The sequence below is a fragment of the Hippocampus comes genome, unplaced genomic scaffold (assembly GCF_001891065.2).
Source record: "Hippocampus comes isolate QL1 unplaced genomic scaffold, H_comes_QL1_v1.1 scaffold401, whole genome shotgun sequence".
Taxonomy (NCBI): Eukaryota; Metazoa; Chordata; class Actinopteri; order Syngnathiformes; family Syngnathidae; genus Hippocampus; species Hippocampus comes.
The window spans coordinates 233,148-252,944 of NW_017805210.1; the positions used below are offsets into that span (position 1 = coordinate 233,148).

At 41.9% G+C, this 19,797-nt stretch overlaps 2 protein-coding genes across 2 annotated transcripts; one reads left to right on the forward strand and one right to left on the reverse strand.

Annotated features, from left to right (window-relative positions):
* Positions 1–6,306: 6,306 nt before the first annotated feature.
* Positions 6,307–14,976, reverse strand: ago2 (argonaute RISC catalytic component 2). Its single transcript, XM_019868906.1, has 20 exons — positions 14,663–14,976; positions 13,695–13,742; positions 12,409–12,589; positions 12,197–12,317; positions 11,919–12,100; positions 11,370–11,506; positions 11,100–11,234; positions 10,919–11,006; positions 10,535–10,682; positions 10,335–10,454; positions 9,489–9,611; positions 9,264–9,397; positions 8,987–9,171; positions 8,742–8,901; positions 8,074–8,164; positions 7,804–7,998; positions 7,578–7,712; positions 7,386–7,487; positions 6,700–6,899; positions 6,307–6,605 (listed from the first exon to the last, which is right to left on the reverse strand). The coding sequence occupies exons 1-20, from the start codon at positions 14,679–14,681 to the stop codon at positions 6,497–6,499; spliced, it is 2,613 nt and encodes an 870-aa protein (XP_019724465.1). The 5' UTR covers positions 14,682–14,976; the 3' UTR covers positions 6,307–6,496.
* Positions 14,977–16,405: 1,429 nt separating this feature from the next.
* Positions 16,406–18,025, forward strand: dlx5a (distal-less homeobox 5a). The gene is made up of 3 exons (XM_019868909.1): positions 16,406–16,964; positions 17,146–17,330; positions 17,510–18,025. Exons 1-3 carry the CDS (start codon positions 16,616–16,618, stop codon positions 17,825–17,827), a joined length of 852 nt encoding a protein of 283 aa, XP_019724468.1. The 5' UTR covers positions 16,406–16,615; the 3' UTR covers positions 17,828–18,025.
* Positions 18,026–19,797: the final 1,772 nt, after the last annotated feature.

The window sequence follows — 19,797 nt, forward strand, 5'->3', positions numbered from 1 at the left end:
AAAAAAAAAAAAAAAAAAAAAAAAAAACGGCAAACCGGTAGCGGCACTCGGAGAAGTGAGCAGTTTCGACAACCTCGCGGACGTTTTATTGAGTTAACGATGGATTGCTTGGCTGTGGAAAGTGGTTGTGCGTAGAAAAGGAATCTTGTTTTTATTGCAGTACTGGCTGGACCGTGGCAGGAGGAAAGCTTATTGTAACGTGGCGGTAAAACAAAACAAAAAAAAAAAAGACAACGGTTACCAAATACTGGCTCGTATTGAGCCAAAAGGCCTTAAGATGAACGGATGACGACACGTCTCGACTTCAGGTTGGAAACTCGGAAATTTCCGAAGCCTCGTTTCTACCAAGCAGTTAGTTCATTTCTGTATGGTTGAATTTCCATTTTAAAGGGTCAGTTCTTTGAAACACCGCTTGCGTTTCAGCGGTTTTTGCTCGTCGGTACAACGGAGATTTTTTTTGATGCTATTTGTGAGACTTGCTTTCTCATACGACTGCATGACTTCCCATGCTCAGGTTGAATTTACACGGCATGGTTCAAGTGACAATTCCGATATTTCGCTTTCGAGTGGCCCAATAAATGACTTCATAACGCAAATGCTCAATGGAATAAAATATTTTTACGATCAGGACGCGGACAGAAATTCAATGCATATCGAATTCTGAGCAAAAATAAGTAAATAGATTTGAAATATTGTTTGTTTATTGCTCTTTTGTGGAGTTGTGCAAGGTGACATTTTTTTTTTTTGTCAGCGAAAACACCACCATGTTGAATACGACTCATATGAAATGTACCTATTAAATGTAATGGTAATGTTAAAAAAAATGGATGGAAAAAAGAGCTAATTGGGCACTTTGATCTGCAGTGTGAATCCATCCTTTAAATCCATTGAAACTTGGTCCCTTGGCATTGTCAATGCTTTCTCAATCTAACAGTGCTCGCACATGATATGAACTTGTATCGTTCACTACAATATGGGATTTGTTTTTTCCTGTTATTGTAAATCAAGGCTAATATGTTAGCTAGCACCGCACTGTGCTCTGAGGTAGGTTATTTTTTTTCCCCCCAAGCTGGTAAAAAGAAGCCTAAAATCCTAAAATCCTTCTTTATAAGTAGTATTTTATTTGAATAATAAAACATTTTTCCAATTTGTACTTACATTGACGCTGGCCATGAACACATCAAGAGGACCATGTGGCTTAGTTTGGAGAACGGAGGTGGACTAAAATGACGCTTGCGAAAAGTTGTGCTGTTTCAATCAGACGGGAAATAAAATTGCAGTACAATCAGCAAATGTAAGAATAAAAATAATCTATCAAGAGATTGACTCGTGAATAAAAACAAAAAAGAGAGGTGAAGAGAAGTCAAGGACAGCTTTTAAGAGGGCGGCAGTATCGAGACTGCAGGCTAACGATCACAAGGCCAAAACGTTTAAAAAGGAGCTAATTAAAAACCTCACCAAAACAACCAACAGAAATACATAAACTGCTTGCGCACACACACAAAAAAATAAAAATAATTTGGGACCTGAGAGAGTCCACTGAAATATCACCATGAATACGTGCTGTATAGTTCTGCAAGGGGACACACACCTAGTCAAAGATGAATATTACTTTTAAGAACCCCTATTAAATAAGAAAGCAATCCCCAGAGAAATACAAAAAATAGGCCACACACACACACACACACAAAAAAACAAAAAAAAAAACAAACGAATTAGAAATGTAAAAAGGTGGCTAAATGAAATATTACAAACCACACAGGAGCTATAAATACATTCATTGTTACCTGGAGCTAGCTAGGAAAATGGGTTGTAGCGTAGTAGCGCTAGCACAGAGAGAAGACGCACAACTATCCAACGGTAATGCTTTGGGCACACCTAATTAATATACAGACGACCTAGCTTCGGTCAAAAACCTGCTGGAATGATCAAGATAAAATGTTATTGTCCACATGACATCATTTGCGCCGGAGACAAAGAGCTGCTATCGTGAAATGACATTTCAATTAGCTTATGTTAGCCCGTTGGTCTGTCTGTCCTAGTTCAGGGACACCCAAAAGCAGTCCAACTAAGGTGAAAATGTGCATTTAAGTTACAAAGATGCAAAAATGTAAATAATGATCAAAAAAGAATCAGGGGAATAGGATGTATGCAGCCCTGGCGTCGGTAAACTTATCGAGCTATCCCACGTTTAAGTAGGCGACGGCCATTACGCTGGAGCCCCGCAAGCTTTATCATCATTATCGAGTTCATTTTAGGTCTCAAGCTTGTGGCTAAGTACAGTGAAACAAAAGGATGTGGCTGTACTTGCCGACGGATGCCACAAGATGACGAGCGGCAAAAAGCACCACATGAAGCTCCTCAATGCACTTCAATGCAGTTCCTGACGTCACGATCCCTCAACTTACTTTAATGCGGCGCCAAAGCAATATCGTTATAAGACAGCGGCAAAGTGAATTTGGGAACACTCAAGAACGAGAATATGGAGGTTCGAGAGTGGATATGAATTTTAGGGATGAGCATTTTTTAAATTGACTGATTGTTCATTCCATTAACTAATTTGTGGTCAAGGTCAGCGATTCCCAACCCGTGAGTCATGGCCTATTAGTGCATCTTTTGAAGTGGCCAGACCAGTTATCCAATTTCATGTCATTGGTCCAAAACATATGCTATATTTATCCCAAATGAGATACATTTATTCCGATACTGGCATCAAAACAGAAGTACATTCAGAGATTCTCGCATCCCTTTCCAGATTGAGACACGAGTGGATTTCACCCGCAGTCCCTTCGAGGAAATGGCATTAAACGTCCATCTCAATTGAACGCGTCAAAACTCAAACATCGAGAGATTGGTTCACATGAGAATGGAGGAGCGTTTAGAAAATGTCGAGAACCCGTTTTTGTTGGTCTCCATACGGTTGGGATCGTCATGATACCGAGCTCATCAGTGCCAATTCAACTTCTCCATCTCTGCCGCCGTAATGACAATTCGTCCAACGCTTTCTCCATTTTTAAAAAGGCATCGGGATATTTGTGAAAAACGCAGGAGCTGTCGGACTAAGGCTATTTTTTGGCTCGGGCCTGCTCGGCGACAAAAGCCAACTACTGCTTTCTTTCGGAATACAAACAACCTCGGCCACCAGCCGACGACTATCCTAAATGCTGGGCGGGGGCTACAAAATCATTTCTTGTTTTAGTGCAAAACAAACATCGTCAAAAGTTTGGACTTGATATATTTAAAGGAAACGCGATTACGTTGTGGCATTATAAGGTGCTGGTATAGTAGTAGGTCAAGTCAAACACCAAGACAGACAAACAACAAGTACAAAAGCTTTTTGGGAAGAGACATTTCCCATCCAAATTCTTCCTGGTCATTGTTCAGCGTGAATAGTAACGATATGGAATGGAGGGCGGGGGGGGTTGAAGTGAACTTACAAACTGGTCTTTTGCAACCTCTTACCAGAGGAAACCAACGGCTGGATGTATAGTTCACCGTCGGACACATGCTCTGTTCAACCATTTATTTAGCAGGCGGTGAGGTGGCCACGCCTTTAAATAATAGATTGTGAACAGACGCTGCGTTGTCCTAGCCCCTCGGTGGGTTCTGTCTGAAAGGCACGGGTAAATAACTTCCGAATTTTGAGCGCAAAAGGGGGTACTGACATCAAACAGGTGGCTTGAGAAGACTTGGAACACTTGTGAGTCAGTCCAACAAAAGCAAAGTGACACACAACTCCTTCCCAACTCCTGAAGTGGAACGCGTAAAGACTGCAAATACTTGTGACCAGACTATGGGTCAAGTCCAAAAAGCCAGACCACAACATCGCCGTTGGTGTCCGCCCCGAGAACCAATCTGAACACACCGATGCGGACGCACTTGATTTCAAAATGACTCACAAGGCATGACAGTATGCGGGAACTAAACCGATCTGAACCGAACAACACAAACATCCATTCCTATGATTTTTTTTCACTATCCGCTGATTTTCAGGTTTTAAGTGTTTAAGCCAAATGACAGCGACAGGACGACCTACTATTGTCGTAAATCTTAAGTAGAAATAGAACAAGGTGTCAAAAAGAAAGACTTTTACATCACCGGTGCATAGACAATGGCTAAAAAGGGAAAAGCTGTGTGCGAGTAGTGACGCACTTCAAGAATTTGGTCGTGCAGCTCGACGCTAAAACCCCTTGAAGGAAGAAAAAAAACACAATCCCGTTCCGCAATATCTGTTGAATTATGAAAACACAAAAAGTGTGTTCACTGCCACGCACACAAAAACGGGACTCACAAAAATTAACTCAATGCCATTTAGATCGATAGCATGGGCAATTATGCAGAAATGGCCAGCAGTGTGATGTTACCATAACACTTGAACAGGTAACAAGAGGTAGAACACAAAGCCATTTCCATACAATTACACCAGTGTCATAATATGGCCAAGACAATTTCTCTCTCTCGCTCACTCACACACACAAACAAACCTACTGGAGCTCATACCAATGCTATGCTATCAAAAGTGCATCCACGTGTACATGCTTTGAGACGAGCACCAAGAAGTACAATATTGACATCAACAGGAAATATCAAGTACACGGTGTTCTGAATGCCCCGCAAACACAGTCAGTCGGATTTCTGGTGGGAAGATGGCAAGAATAAGTCTCAATTATTTTCCTTTAGCATTGCAACCATAAGTCTCGTGTGAAAACAAACAACCAACCCAAAAAAAAAAAAAAAACCTGTGGGCCGGTCTAGTGAGATGGTTTGTAGTGAAAACATCTCACGCAGGGGTTTCTTTTTGTGCTTTTGAATGTTTATTTGTAAGGGTTTTTTTTTAATCTTATTTGGCTGAGAGCAGACCAAATTGTCCAGCTGTATAAAAATCAGCAAAGCTACAAAGGACGTGACTAAAAGCGACATGATTACAAACGACTAAAAGCGCCACCTACATCTATAAAAACTCCAGATTGGGGTGAGAAGCCCCTCTGCTAAATCTCATCATTTAAAAACAATGCATAGTTCGAAGTTGAGACGTCATCGACTCCATTCAAGACGACGAAGGCGAGCGAGCTTCAACTCGATCGAAGTGGACAAGAGAAAATGTCCGCAGAATGACTTGAGACTGCTAAGAGTCTTGAAAGGCAAGAGAAGATTTGCATTGGACTCTCGACACAAATAGTGTTACTTTAGATTATCGGTGGCCCTGTTGTTAAAAAAAAAAAAAAGTTTTTTTCATTCCAAACCCAAAAAAAAAAAAAATTTGTTTCGGCAGTCTCCACTGAAGATTCATTCAAAATATAGCTCATTTTCAACATCATAAAAAGACTCAGAGAAAGTCATTTGCATAAAAACAATGCTTGTGTGTGCGACAACTCCTTTCGCTTCCAGGAGGAAATACTTGCAGTTGTTTTTGAAGGAATTTGCTCTCAAAGCTTTCAGACCACTGTACCGAACGCATCGCTATGGAAACGCCACATCAACTCCCTCCTCTGACAACGACGCTGCAGCTTCCACACATATACACTGTATATATATATACTGGATACTTATACAACCAAAATAGAGTACGGGTTAAAATGTACATGTATCAAGGGAATTTGGGGGGGGCGTCTAAGTTTCTAGAATAGGAGCTGGCTACATGCATATTCATTAGAAAGTTTGACTGAAATTAAAAACATTCTAGAAAAAGACATGGGAGTGGAAAAAAAAGTGTTTCTGCTCCCTATATTGATTTGTACATCGTGCGTCTTATAAACACGGCTCAGAGTACATTAAAAAAAAAAAGGTTTGTTTTCTGGGAACCGGTCCCAAGAGGGGATTTCAGCACGGCCGTTGGGATGAGAGAACAAACTCATCAAAACAGACAACTATGTTGTATCTCTGAAAATATTAAGAGCCCTGGAAGTGTTGGTTCAAGAGTTCATGTCAAGAATCAAGAGGGGTTAACTGTCCCACATTTTGGCGTATCATGGTAATATGGGACGAATACTGAATTTAAAAAAAAAAAAAAAAAAAATGTGGCTAAACACACATGATCAAATGCGGTCTCAGAATGGCACTTTCATCATTTTCAGAGTGCCCGATGTGAACGTCACAAGTACTTTCATCTTGATTCAAGTACCCATTCTTGACAGCGCACTTGGCTGGTCAATAATGTGCGCCCAAGGAACAAATGAAAGTGCCCCCTCAAATAGCATTTTTAAAAAATAAAATAAAAATAGGGGAGGTGAGGTGCCGCTTCTAATTCAGAAAGCACCACTTGGAATAACAATACTTTCATATTTTCCGACAGGGGGGAAAAAAAAAAATAAACCCCGTGTAGAGGGCTTGTTTTTGCAATTTACAGAGAGTGGATTCGGCTTGGGTACCTGCCAGGTGTTTTAGATAGGGAGCTCACACAGTAAAAGCACACAGCTGACAGCCGGGCAGCAAAGAGGGTAGTGCGTTTCCTCAGCAGGGGGGTCCTTGGCCCACGTCAACCCGGCGGCCTGCGGTCTCAGGCGAAGTACATTGTGCGCAGGGTGTCCTGGTGGATCTGAACGGCTTTGGCCAAGGCTTGTTGGTCACGCCCGTTGCTCTGACCTGATGTGTGGCTGCCTTCGGCACTGAAAAGTGAGAGATCCACAAGTGGTTATCATGTGGTCACGGTATGCACGATGGGCTGCGGACGCACCGGCCAGCGGCCGCTGTCATCCTCACCTGTCGTGCTCTTTGTCCACCAAGTGATAGCGGGCGCGAAAAGCCACCAAATGGGCATAGTAGGCTGGCGCCGGAATGGAAACGGAGCGGGTGCAGCGCACGTAAGTGTGGCACAGCTGATACGTAAGCACCTGCAGCTCGTCGGAAGAGAAGTGATTGTCGTCCCAGAGCACGTGGTAGTGAGACGGCCTGCTGGTACCCTGCACAGTTGGGACAGTGATGATGCGGCGTCCGTCCTCGCGGTGGGACACGTTCACAGAAATGCCCACAAAATGCACATGGATGCAGTTGATTTTTTTTTTTTTTAGCAGCCAGAAAGTTTTGATCATGCTTGTAGCGATAATAAATTCCGCAGGCATGGGGGAGGGGGGGACCCAACCTAAATTGACTGATTGTAAAGCTAATTAATGTACTAATGAATTAAGAATTATTTTCGGAAAATACCTGCCAAATCAAAACACTGTGGAGATAAAATAATTAACACTCTTTTTCTCTCTAGTCTAATCTGAGAAACAGCAGGCCTCTGTAGCACCAGATAACTTATTTTTGCAACAACATCTTGTACAATGATTGTAAAGTTTTTAATTCACTGGCTCTTACAGCGTGTACACCGCTTTGTATAGGTTTGCATCTCAACATGGGTTCAAAAATGTGATGGGCCAGTCATCAGTGAAATCCTATTTTACCTGTATGCCAGCATGACTGCAAAGGTAGAAGTCAAATTCGGATGGGTGAGTGATTTTGGTGTCCACTGTGGTGCCTGCGGGAATGTTGCCACTCTTTCCAACCTGCGCAAAAGCAGCAACACATTTTACTCAGCGCATGGTAAAAGAGAGATAATTCCTCAAGGTTAGCATGACAAAAGCCATAATACTGACCCTCTCGTTTCGGTCTGTGCAAAACAGCCTGGTGTGGTGTCTCTTCTGGACTACTACAAAGGTGATACCAGGCTGGTAGTCTTTCTCCAGCTTGATGCAGGCCTCTCGGATTGCAAGCAGTTCATGCTGAAGAACCTGCAGGTGGAGAGAATTTGAGACAATATCCAAAAAAGAAACTTTTTTCGTCTCACTCATATTTGCGTATTATGCCCGCTCCGTGTATCACCTGGTTGAACTGTCCTTCGGAGATGCCATCCCGGTAGTAGATGATTCTGGTCGGCTTGAAGCGGGTCGACTTGTAGAATTGGATGAGCAGCTCTCTCACCATGGTGGCCAGGTCCTGGATGATATCCTGTCGGTGCTGCTGGACCCGAACGGTGGCGCAGTATCGGCTGGGGTGGGCGTCCATGCTACCGACAACCTGTGGAGGACAATTTTGAGGTCCAGTGAGCAATTCAGTTCAGGAATATAGTGTAAACCATGAGACGTTTCTTACAGCTGCAATGGAGGGCTTTTTTCCATCTCCTGCAGGAGGATGAGTTACATCGGCACCAAGAAAGATGACAGGCTGCTGAAACACCAACGGCCTAAAATAAAATATTCGGGCAGAAGCATAAGCTAAGGCACAGAAACAGTTGTAAATACTTCGGCATTTGCCGCATTAAATTTCAACTATATTGCGTAGGGATTCAGTTTTGTTGGGTTGAACTATTTTGAAAAGTAAACTAATCCGCATATTTTCCCCTCAATATTGTAATTGCAATTTTTTTCTTCAAAAAGCCTCTTCGCATGTTTTTTTTTCTTTTTAACAACACAAGCAATAAATAACATCCAATGTATTATGAATGTTTTGGTCTGACAGGTTTACACTCAAATAAAGGCAGATGAGCAAAAAGTTTTTCCTACGATAACTAGGATGGTTAAATTGCAAAACACTGACTCGTAGTTCGCCACATCAACTTCACTAAAACTTACTCAACAAGTGTGGTGCAAACAAAGTCATTGTCATAAATGTATGAATTCAAATCAATCTGTGGAATAAATATGTGGACTGCACTCCTTAAGAACTCAACTTTGATTAAATGCCCAGCCACAGTGGCATGTAAAAAAATAAAATAAGCAACCGCTAGTTGGTGTACTTTTAAGAGATGCATCTCCACTGACCGTCCCTGAGGAAGCAGGATGTTGTTGACGCCACCCAGCTTGACATTGATCTTCAGACAGAGGTTGGAGAGGGTCTGCGGTGTCGTCTTCTGGACATTCTTCACCTGCACGCACTGGGTGGCCATCCCAAGGACTGTGTCTCCGACACGCTTCACCTCGGCTACAATCCGAATGAATTGAATGTGACCACACAACACAGCATGAACTGAAGTAAGGTTGCAGAAATGTGTGGCTGGATCCCTCACCGTAGACGGGCGTCTTTCCTGGTAAGATGACAACAACCAGCTGGAGGCCCTGGTATGTGTACTTGAGGTGTCTGAACATGGGCTCCACGCTATCGGCACCCTGGGCATACTTACAGAAGCAGGGCTGGCCCTGAATGGGCATGCCTGCATCCCGGGAGATCTTCCTGAGCTGATCTGTGAACGCTCTAAAACAGCCGATTTTTTTTTTTTTTTTAACCAGTTCAGAAAAAGATGTCTCTGTACATGATACTACAAACACTCCGAGGATGTTACTCACTTAAGTAAGAGTTCAGTGCACTGTCTCTGTGGTGCAAAGCAAGCGATGGCCCACACTTTGATTTCGATGCCAGTGTGGAACTGCTTGTTCCTCATGTCCCAGACGCCCTGGATTGGCGTGGCTATCGCCTTGTTCTGGAAGCAACAATAAAAGCAAGTGCTGTCACGATATTCTCGCGAAGCCATCTGAAACAATCACTGTACTTACAACTGCTGATGGACATACCCTGCCTCCATACAGAATGGAGGGTGCTTGGAGGACACGGCCGTTCACTTCCGTCATCTCGTCCCTCACCATCACTCCGAATTCGCGAACGTATGGGTCAGTGTTGAAGTTGGCGCTTCTCATCTGGACACAAGCACGTGTGCATTTTCGATGGTTTGACTATGGAGTTCTCAAAAAAAACAGCATTCCCCCATTAAACACAATCTATCAGATTTTTTAACAAAATAGAGAATATTTAGTACAGATGAAATGTTTACCGTGTTAAGTTTAAACACAGAAAGAACATTAACATTCTTCTTCAGTTTAAATTCTTAGCAAGTCAGTGTCCCATCACTGGTGAGCTATTTTTAGAACAGAGCAATGTGGGAGTCAAGTTGTCTTTGGGGATAACTAGTACACCCTGGCACCATTTTTTTAGGACAATGCACACTAACAAAGCAAAAAAGGGACTGTGTTTGCACAGGCTTTCCTCTTGCTCCCTGTCCCTCGTCCACTGTGCGCATCTCACCCCTCCCTGCTCGTTTAGAAAGATGAAAAAAAAAAAGTTAACTGGAGGGAACTGAATTCAACTCTGCACGCAGCCAATAATGTAGAACCCTGCTTGGACATTCCCTCAAAAAAGAAAAATAATTAATTGCATGTGACAGAATCAGCGGTAATTGAAACCTTGACTTTTTAAAACCACGATAAACCATCAAACCGGTAATAGTCTTATGCCTAGTCTCAACTCTTCGGGACCTTGGAAAAAGTCAGAGCTTCACAAGAGGCCGTTACAATTGGTTGCATTAATTCCTAAAAGCACGCATGGTTGAGCAAAAAGCTGAACTCATCAAATATTTCACTCACCAGTTTACTAATTTCATCCTGACGGTCAGGTGCTGATCTAGCAGTGGCACGGATCATCGTAGAGGTCTGATTGTCTGTCAGTTTTTTGATGCAGCGCTGTCCTGCAACTATGTTACACACCTGGGAAGACACACAACAACAAGCTTGAGAAAAATAGGAGGTGGATGAGCTTCTACTTGGCTGCGTTGGTAGTTACTCACTTCTAGAGGCAGGTAGGTGTGCTTTTGCTCCTGCCCCACTTGTAGACACGGCAGGTGAGGGTATCGCAGCATGAGTTTGTATTTATCTTTGAAGTACTGCGCCACGGTGCACTCAATAGTTTGGCCGTTCTCCTGCTGCAGGGGGAAGCTGACGGGGGAGAAAACACTGCATGACTTCCATGACGCACATTTGACTTTTCCACTGCGCCATACGTGCACAAATCAGAAGCCGAGGACAGGTTCACCCCCCCCCCTGCATTTCTGTTGCTAGGTCATGGATTATATTTGGATTTATGACACTTAAGCAAGAATACACACAGCAGAGGGAGATTAAAACACACACACCAAGAGCAAAAATAAATAAAAATCCAAGATTATTCTTACGTTTGATGGCTTGCTGGTCTTCTGGTCACATTGCACACTCTGTATTTCCTCTTCATCTGTCCACAATGTGTGATCTCCACTTTCAGGCCTGGAAGGAGGAATTGCGTTCAAGATTTGTGATTCCAAGTAATGTAGACACTGACAAATACGAGTTGTCCACAAAAAAAAAAGACACCCTTACCTTTAATTTCTTTGGTGAATTTAACTCTTTGAGAGTCCGTTAAGGGCTTCTGTTGTTCTTCGATGCTTTTGAAATCCAAGACCTCACACATGAACTCAATTACAGGCTGAGCTTTATAGAACGCAGTGGCCGAAACTGCAAAAAAAAAAAAAAAAAGTTAAAAAAAAAAAAAAAAAATAATAATAATAATAATGAAAACATTAAAGAACAAAATTGATTAGAAGTTACATTCGTAGAAATGACTTCAGGACACTGACAGTATAAATTTACCATCAATATTGAGCATCATTTTCCAAAGGGAAGGCCTGACAGATTGGTGGAAGCCAAACCACACCTCTCTACCGCCACCCAGTGGGTTGGAACAGCCCTCTGAGGGAGTGAAGAAAGAACGACCCACTGGAGTATACCTAAAAGGGGGGAGAAAAAAAATCACATAAAGTCGAGAAATTGGATGGCTCCAATCAAGACTGAATAAAGGAATAGTTTTTGACAAGTCCGACAAACTGGAGTGCGTAAATGTTGTGGTCGTAGTAAGCCACTGAGCGTCCTCCATTTTATTTTTATACATTTATATATTCCAATAAAATTTTTTAAAAAAATGATTAGGTTTCAATAATAATGTCAGCTCAAACACAAACTGGTTTTAAATAAATGACACTATTTAACGTAAACTGGCATAACTTCATCAAAATTAAACACATACTGTACCAATTCTGCCTATGCTGTAATCTCAATGTAATGAAATGTCACCATGATACAGATAAAATTGTGATCTACGTTCTGCGTACTAAGAATCAGAAATAACGTTTTGGGGCGTACCTCATAGAGGGCAAATGTCTCATGACCACATCCAGAGCTTGGATGGTCTCAAACGGGACACTGGGTAGCCGCCCTGACAGCGCCTCATGCAGAGCTTGCAGGCTCACGCACGACACCCACTTGATGGAGACTTTGAAGCTGCGGTCTTTGCCCTCCCCTGGAATGGTCACCTCAAGCTCCACCTGCGGAGATCATGAAGGGATAAGTTCTCCCAAGGCGCATATCCTTGACGCCCTTTAAAAAAAATAAATAAATAAATATAAAAAAAATGGACAAACCTTGTCTCTGCCTATTGGCAAGGGCATGGCTGTGTACAGGTTCTTCCTGCCATCATACACTGGCTTTCGATCCCCAAAGATCTGGGTTTTAAAGTGCTGGACCATGTGCTCCACAATTTCACTGAGAAGGGGGAGAAGAGAAAAAAAAAAAAAGACGCCCCCTTAGATTTGAAAATGTAATTGAAAAGAAGCCAGCACAATCTGGTACGCACCGGTTGACCCTCCTGGGACATTTCTCCGGCTTGATGTCAATATCATAATGGTACACTTCCAGTTTGGGGATTTCCATCTCAAAGAAATTGGCCTGAAGCTTGATTGTCCTGCCCATGGTGCCAAAGTCTGGCCTTGAGGGTGGCTTGAACACATATTCTGGCACTGGGGATGAGGGCGGCTCTATAACAGAAAGCGACATGCAGTTAAAATAACAGCAAGTTATTCAAGGCTGCTTTTCCTTTGGTCAGCAGTGGCGTGATTTGGGACGCTCAGTTTTCCACGAGTATTTCAGAAAAGGGTGAAAACTGTCACATTGAAGGCAGCGGGAGAACAACGCTCTCTATCTTCACCCCACACCTGTCCATAACATTGCTGATTAGACTTAATTGTTCACTGACTTCTTCCAATCAGTTTCTGACGATATTAGGGAACTTCGTTTACTGCTACTCTTTTAACACTCGTGATAACACCGTGGCATTGAAACCTCTACAGGCCAGTGTGTCATGAGTTACACACACCTTCAAGAGGGTTGGCATGAAAATGAAGGCATATGTTTTGCAAACGCGACACGCCCAGACAATTTGAGCAGAGCAAAATAAAAAAAAATGTGATGGAAATAAAATAATTGTGACACACTAAGGTAGGAATAAATTTATATATATTCTTCTCTGAGGAAAAAAAAAATATGTTGAAATTACAACAACTTTGAAGCCCACCAGCGCGACAGATTGGAATGTGATGAACTTTGGAGAGTTCAATTTGAAACTCCAGGCTGGCACAATATATTACACTGCCAAATGGCGGTCTGACTGGTTTGCATAAAATTCTCCTTCAGGTTTTTGCTAGCGCATAAAGACTAGACCAGCAAAACCTGAAACCAACCAATCTGATAAATGCAGTTCTACATTCTAGGGCTGAACAATTTTGAAAATGAAGGTACTGTAATTGCAATTTTTCCCCCTTGAGATTGCAATTGCAATTTAATATGGGATTTTTTTTTTTTGTTTCAAGGTCCTCTTTCCGTGTATTTTTTTTTTTTTTTTTCAAGGTCCTCTTCCCATGTATTTTTTTTTTTTTTTTTCAAGGTCCTCTTCCCATGTATTTTTTTTTTTTTTTAAACCAACACAAGCAATAAATTGATCACCATCCGACCAACATGAAGCAGGCTTTTTCCCCCCCTCAAAATTGTAACCTCTGCATTTAAACAAAAATTGCATTCCACTGCATTGAGATGTCAATTTACCAAAAGTCCAGCTGGGCAATGCATAAATTTAAAGGAACTTACCAGAGCTCGCTGACCCAGAAGAACGTGGCCCCTCAAACATCTCTGTAGCTAAACATGAAAAAGATATGTTAAAAATGACATTATATAGATTTTTAGTGTTTGTCTCATACAGGTTGTACAAATACATGAATGAATATATCTGTTATCAATACGAGGCCAGAGGGACCACAACAAGCTGTTAATCTGAAGAAGTGGGAGCCACCCATTCCACTCCAGATAAATTTAGTGTTGAAGTGCAAGTACTTAAATGTCAAAGCAATCCTTGATTATGCGTCGATAGAAGAAATATTTTGAAACAATTACAACAAAAAAATACACTTGTTAGTCGTGATGGGTATATGCAAGTTACTCGTGGAAAAAAACATCACATAATGCAGAGCCATTCTGAACTAATTAGGTCAACTATAACTCCACGGCAGCAATGTTTGTCTGTCACCCAATTAGACCAAACCTTTATTTATCACAAATGCACGCGCGCACGGGATTTAGTAAAGTGTATGTAACATAAGCGTATTTATATCTTTACCTCAGCTAAAATTGGTGATGAGATTAGATGGCACGATCAGGCGCTAAATATTCCTCCAAACAAAATTCACCCGCGATACACAATCATCATAATTGATCTGGTGAACGTTAACTAAAATGACACGTACAAATAAACACGATACTTTATTTCACATCCAGTCCCAAACTAGTATTTGGAAGATTCCAAGTTTCGGAGAACGAGGTTGGCTCGAAGCTAACTTGGCTAACAGCAGCTTGTTGTTGCACGCTAAGCTTGCTCGCCAATTACTGCTGCACGTAACATTGAACCGATGTTCAACGATTTGGGTGAACTAGCTTGCTAAAACAATCAACTAATAATTTCCCTCGGTGCTGAGTAAAAAATAAGGCGAAATTCTTGACGGTTGTGTTCACTTTCGGCAACTATGATTTAGCTGACGCTCGTATTAGCTCGTACCACTTACCTCCACCAGTGGGATACATTTTGTCGACTTTTAAACCCCTGTCGTGGCCGTAAAAATGCTCCACTTCACGTCGGCGAATTCCAAGAAAAAGTCATGCGTGGTGGGAAAAGCAGTTCGGTAAAAAACATGGGTATGTGAGTTGGGAAATTGTTATATTTGCAAAATATTTAGAGTCGCTCATCCTCAGCGCGGCCCCATCCCCCCAACTCACAAACACTAGCCGAGTGCGAAGCTAGCACAGAAAGGAGCTCGGCATCCACAGAGAATACCCTTGTGCTTACTTCCGGCTTCGGTTACGCCCTCTTTGGTTCAACCTGTTGCGCTTTTATCACGCGGGACTGATTTTTTTCTTCCATCCTTATATATTTGTTCTGTTTTTTTAATTATGTTATAATTAACCTATTTATTCTTAGACTTGCATTTCTGATATGAGCAAAAATTTTTTTTTAGCCCCGCAGGAGGGGAACTATTTTGGGGATTCAGTTGATGACGTCCGACGCAATTCATGCACTTGACAAGGATTAAGAAGCAGAAAGAAATGTCTTGACTTTTTTAAACTATAAATGTAACCCTTCAAAAATCTTATGTAACATCGTTTTAATTACTAAACATAAGATTAATTTATAAATATATGTGAAACTCACTGCGCTGCATCGGTTCTCGACAACAAGAAAGGCGCGCTTTTCGCTATAAAAAAAAGCATTTCCGGGTCATGGAGGCGAGCAGTCAAAGGACGTCCACGAAATTAGGTTAAATATCCAATTATACATTGAGATGCAATGCAAATTTTGCACTTGAAATTTATGTGGGAGTTTGATTTATACAAGTGTTTCTAAATTATCTCACGAAAAGACGGCATATTTGAAAGCTGTACCTACTGTAGCTGCTTTTCAGTCATAAACCAACTACTATTAGTAGTACTACTACAAATACTGCTACCACTACTACTATATAAGAACAAAAGCCTGATTCCCACGATTAAATGACAATTTTACCCATCTAACTAAACATACATTTTTAAATATATGCAAGACATCCGGGTACTGTTGTGTACGTATTTCCGGTTTGGGATTGATGAATCCATATGCACTTACACAATATGCACACTAGTCGTCACTGTTCACCACTGGATGGCAGCCTTATTTTCTTCATTGTCTCCTTTGTTTGGGGCTTAAAACACATTTCTTGACTTGTGATTCATTTAAAAACGCAATCAAAATGAAAGGATGAGTTCTATAGTGATGATTCGATCTTGTGTATATACTTATAATGGTTGCTTAAGAGATATAAGGTATTATTTCAAAAGTTACTCGTTAACCTACACAAAAAAAAAAACAATAAACAAGTTGACTTTTTTTTTTTTTTGGTTATGCTTGTTTATTCCAGTCGTTTTCCATGCAGTAATGTCATGTTTATATTCGGTAAATAGGTTTCATTATTTAGAATGGAATTAGGAAGAACAATTTGTTGATGTATACATTATTTCCAACTTTATATATGTTTAGATATAAATTAGCAACACGTGCAAACAGTTGAATTGCTTCCACACGAGAGTGCAGTCATGTCCGGGTGAATCCCTTCCAAAAAGGAAGCTGCCAGTGTGAAGTGAGTGTAGTTGTGAACGTGTTACCACGTGTGCGTGTGTGTGCGTATGTGAGTGGGTGTGTGCGTGTGTGTGTGTTTGCGTGTGAGTGTGCGTGTCTGTCCTGGCCAATGGAACCAGATCCTCCCTGCAGTGCGTAAGAGCGCGTTTAGGATTTAACCAAGTCTTTGCTGCGCGCCTGGCTGCAGTCTTCACCAGAGCCCGACGACCTGAGACTATTCCCACAATGCCAGTGTAGTTTCCACACTACTTTGGAGCCTCTACGCCTCGTTTTTTTTTTTCTCTCCATTTTTATTTTTGTTTGTTTTTGTTGTACTCGTTGAACTGTTCCAAGCGTTCCTTTCCGAAGTATGACTGGAGTATTTGACCGGAGAATCCCGAGTGTCAAACCAGCAGATTTCCAGACTTCTTTCCAACTCTCCGCCATGCATCATCCCTCCCAGGAATCTCCTACTTTACCCGAGTCCACCGCCACGGATTCTGGCTACTACAGTCCGGCCGCTGGAGTCTCTCACGGCTACTGTTCGCCCACTTCAGCGTCGTACGGAAAGCAGCTCAATGCTTACCAGTACCAATACCCGGCCGTGAACGCGTCTCCTCGGAATTTTCCGAGCAAATCTTACACAGACTACTCGTACACGACTCCAGCCTACCATCAGTATGCTGGTGCCTACAGCAGAGCTCAACCGAGTCCACAAGGTAAGAACTTACTATTCATTCTTCTTATTATTAATAATGAGCCTCCACAAGCATTATTAATAATAATAATCAAAACGCTAGGCAATTTTTTGCACCACATTTTAAAAAGAAAACATGATGGTTTAATTGAATTTCTCGTTGATGGAATAGGAAATAAAATGAAGATATTTATTGTGTACAGAAAAGGAGATTGCCGAGCCTGAGGTGAGAATGGTGAACGGAAAGCCGAAGAAAGTGCGAAAACCTCGGACTATCTACTCCAGTTTCCAGCTGGCCGCCCTGCAAAGGCGCTTTCAGAACACGCAGTACCTGGCCTTGCCCGAAAGAGCCGAACTGGCCGCCTCGCTGGGTCTCACGCAAACACAGGTGAGATTAAATCACAAATTTGGTCATCTCTCATTTCGCAGATTTTTATGCTTCATTTTCATGAAAAATAATGTGCGTAATTTCGTGCGTAATTTACTTGCGTTATTCCATTCCGCGTCTGCATCTGGGTTATAGTTTTGCTTTAAATACTTAGACCGCTGTTTTTTTTTCTACCCCAGGTGAAAATTTGGTTCCAGAACAGGAGATCCAAAATGAAGAAGATCATGAAAAACGGCGAGCTCCCCCCGGAACACAGCCCCAGCTCCAGCGACCCCATGGCGTGCAACTCCCCACAGTCCCCCGCCGTGTGGGACACGCACGGTCCCGCCAGGCCGCACAGCCTGCAGCCGCAAAGCCTCAACACATCGGCCTCTAACTTTTTGGAAAGCTCGGGGTCGTGGTACACAACCTCAGTCGGAAGCTCGGTGGCCGCCCACCTGCAGAACCCCAACTCGATACAGCACTCGTTGGCTCTCGGAGCGGGGACGTTATATTAAAAAAAGAAAAAATGTTGTTTCATTTAATTTTTTTCTAAAAAAAAAAAAAAAAAACTTCTATGGGACTCGATTTGACATTTCAGGGGAATATGCAATGTATTTGACAGTCATAGAAGAAACATGTAAAATGTGTAAATGTGTGCATGTAATTTATTGCATTTTTTGGAAGACTATTAAACGTTTAAATGGACAATGGAACTCTGCAAGCTCCGATTCTATTTTCCCGTCTTCGTAGCCCTGCGGATTTACCTGGAAAATCGGCCAAATATCACAGCCATTAAAAAAAAAAAAAAAAATCAGCCTCAGGTGAGATTTTTTTTTTCAATGACATGCTTGTAAATCACAGCTGCAGTAGCGAGATGAATTATTCAGATTATGTTTCACTTGGCACGCCCTGCCGTTTATTTCCATTTTTATAGATTTGCAACGTCTTAAAAAACACATTTACACAAATCTGTCACAGAGATGATAATTTAGAAGGGAAACCTGGGCTTTTATTGCACATTTTGTTCTTCAACATAAAGCATGCATTTCTCTTCATTGCATTTGTCATGACTATTGATTTTATTGGTGTCCACACGACAGCTACGAAATCTTTTTTTTTTTTTTTTTTTTTTTTTGTGCTTGCAGACAGTCTGCAGTCTCCCTCGCTTTGTGTCCTCCACGATTAGACACTTTGAATGGCAGCGAGGGGGCGACGGGTAGGGAGGTGGTGGGTGGGTGGGTGCTTGGTTGTGGGACGCCACGGAGATCTGAGACAATCCGCATTCCTGTGGGGGTAGGCCGGCTCCAGAGCTCTGCCACTCCCGGCCGCAGCCCACCTTCCGGGTAAAAATCAAAAAGAAGGCGAAATCCTCCGCAGCGTCACCATGTCATTAGCAGCCAGAGCCACCGTGAAACCACTAAACAAACCTTGCCACTTACAAAACACATTTAAGCATTTGAAATGGAGTTAATTGAATTTCCTCGGGCATGCGCACAAAAGATCATGCATGCGTTTTTTTTAATCTACACGAAATGCACCCTTCTCTTTTTTTCCCCTCTCCCTCACATTTATTCAGACGCCACACGCTGTCACATTTGACCCACGCAACTTCCACCTGACACACAAACCTGTTTTTTGATCCTTACATGGTCACTGTTGTTGTCTTGTAGAGCCAAGATTCATCATTAGATTTTCTATGACAATCCATAATTTAGTTTAGTGAGTAATATGTTTTGAAATCGACACAAAAAAATGAATCTAGGAGATCTTTTATTTTGTATTTTACATTCAAAAATATAAAAGCACGCCACACAAAAATTCATTTGACTTCTTCCGTAATTAAGTAGAACGCGATTTAATTGCTCTTTACGCCTGTCATGACCTGGTAGGCAAATTGAGAAAAAAAGTCTTCATTATTTGTAGCAAATATTTTTGGACCAATGAAATGAAATTGGATAATTCCCCATATACGGCACACCTGATGCTTGGGAATCACCCTTCTTTTCTGTATAAACTCTCGTCCTAATCCTAAATCAGACGACTACATTTCCACGCAGTACATGCACACAGCGGTGCCATTAAATGGAGAGCCCACGTTTATTCCCAACCGAATATTTTCCACTCAGCTACCCCCAACCCCACCCCACTATTTATTTTTTATTTTTTATGTTGCAGCAAATCGAGTAAACAATAATGACTGCTAGTTTTACTGGACACCTCCAACTGTAACACTCCACAATAATTATTCTCCATGCAGGATTAGGGCCGCCCCATCATAATCTGGACATTGACAATTACCTATAATTTGCAAAGATGCGCACGGTTCTTGATTGTAGAGGGCCCTTTTTTTCCCCTCCTTTCCTCTCTCCCAAGCTCGCCATCACTAAACAGTGACAGTAATAACATCTAATTTTGCAGCCAATATATAAGAGCTTACCACGGTGTGCAAACACTTTCCCACCTGGATTTGCTTACGGAGCCACCG

Coding starts and splice junctions, on each gene's coding strand:
- ago2 (XM_019868906.1), bottom strand. Junction 11,235..11,369: donor AATGATGCTCAATATTGATG/GTAAATTTATAC, acceptor TTTTTTTTGCAG/TTTCGGCCACTGCGTTCTAT. Junction 10,455..10,534: donor ACACCTACCTGCCTCTAGAA/GTGAGTAACTAC, acceptor GTGTCTTCCCAG/GTGTGTAACATAGTTGCAGG.
- dlx5a (XM_019868909.1), top strand. CDS start 16,616: ATGACTGGAGTATTTGACCGGAGAATCCCGAGTGTCAAACCAGCAGAT. Junction 16,965..17,145: donor AGCTCAACCGAGTCCACAAG/GTAAGAACTTAC, acceptor TATTGTGTACAG/AAAAGGAGATTGCCGAGCCT. Junction 17,331..17,509: donor TGGGTCTCACGCAAACACAG/GTGAGATTAAAT, acceptor TTTCTACCCCAG/GTGAAAATTTGGTTCCAGAA.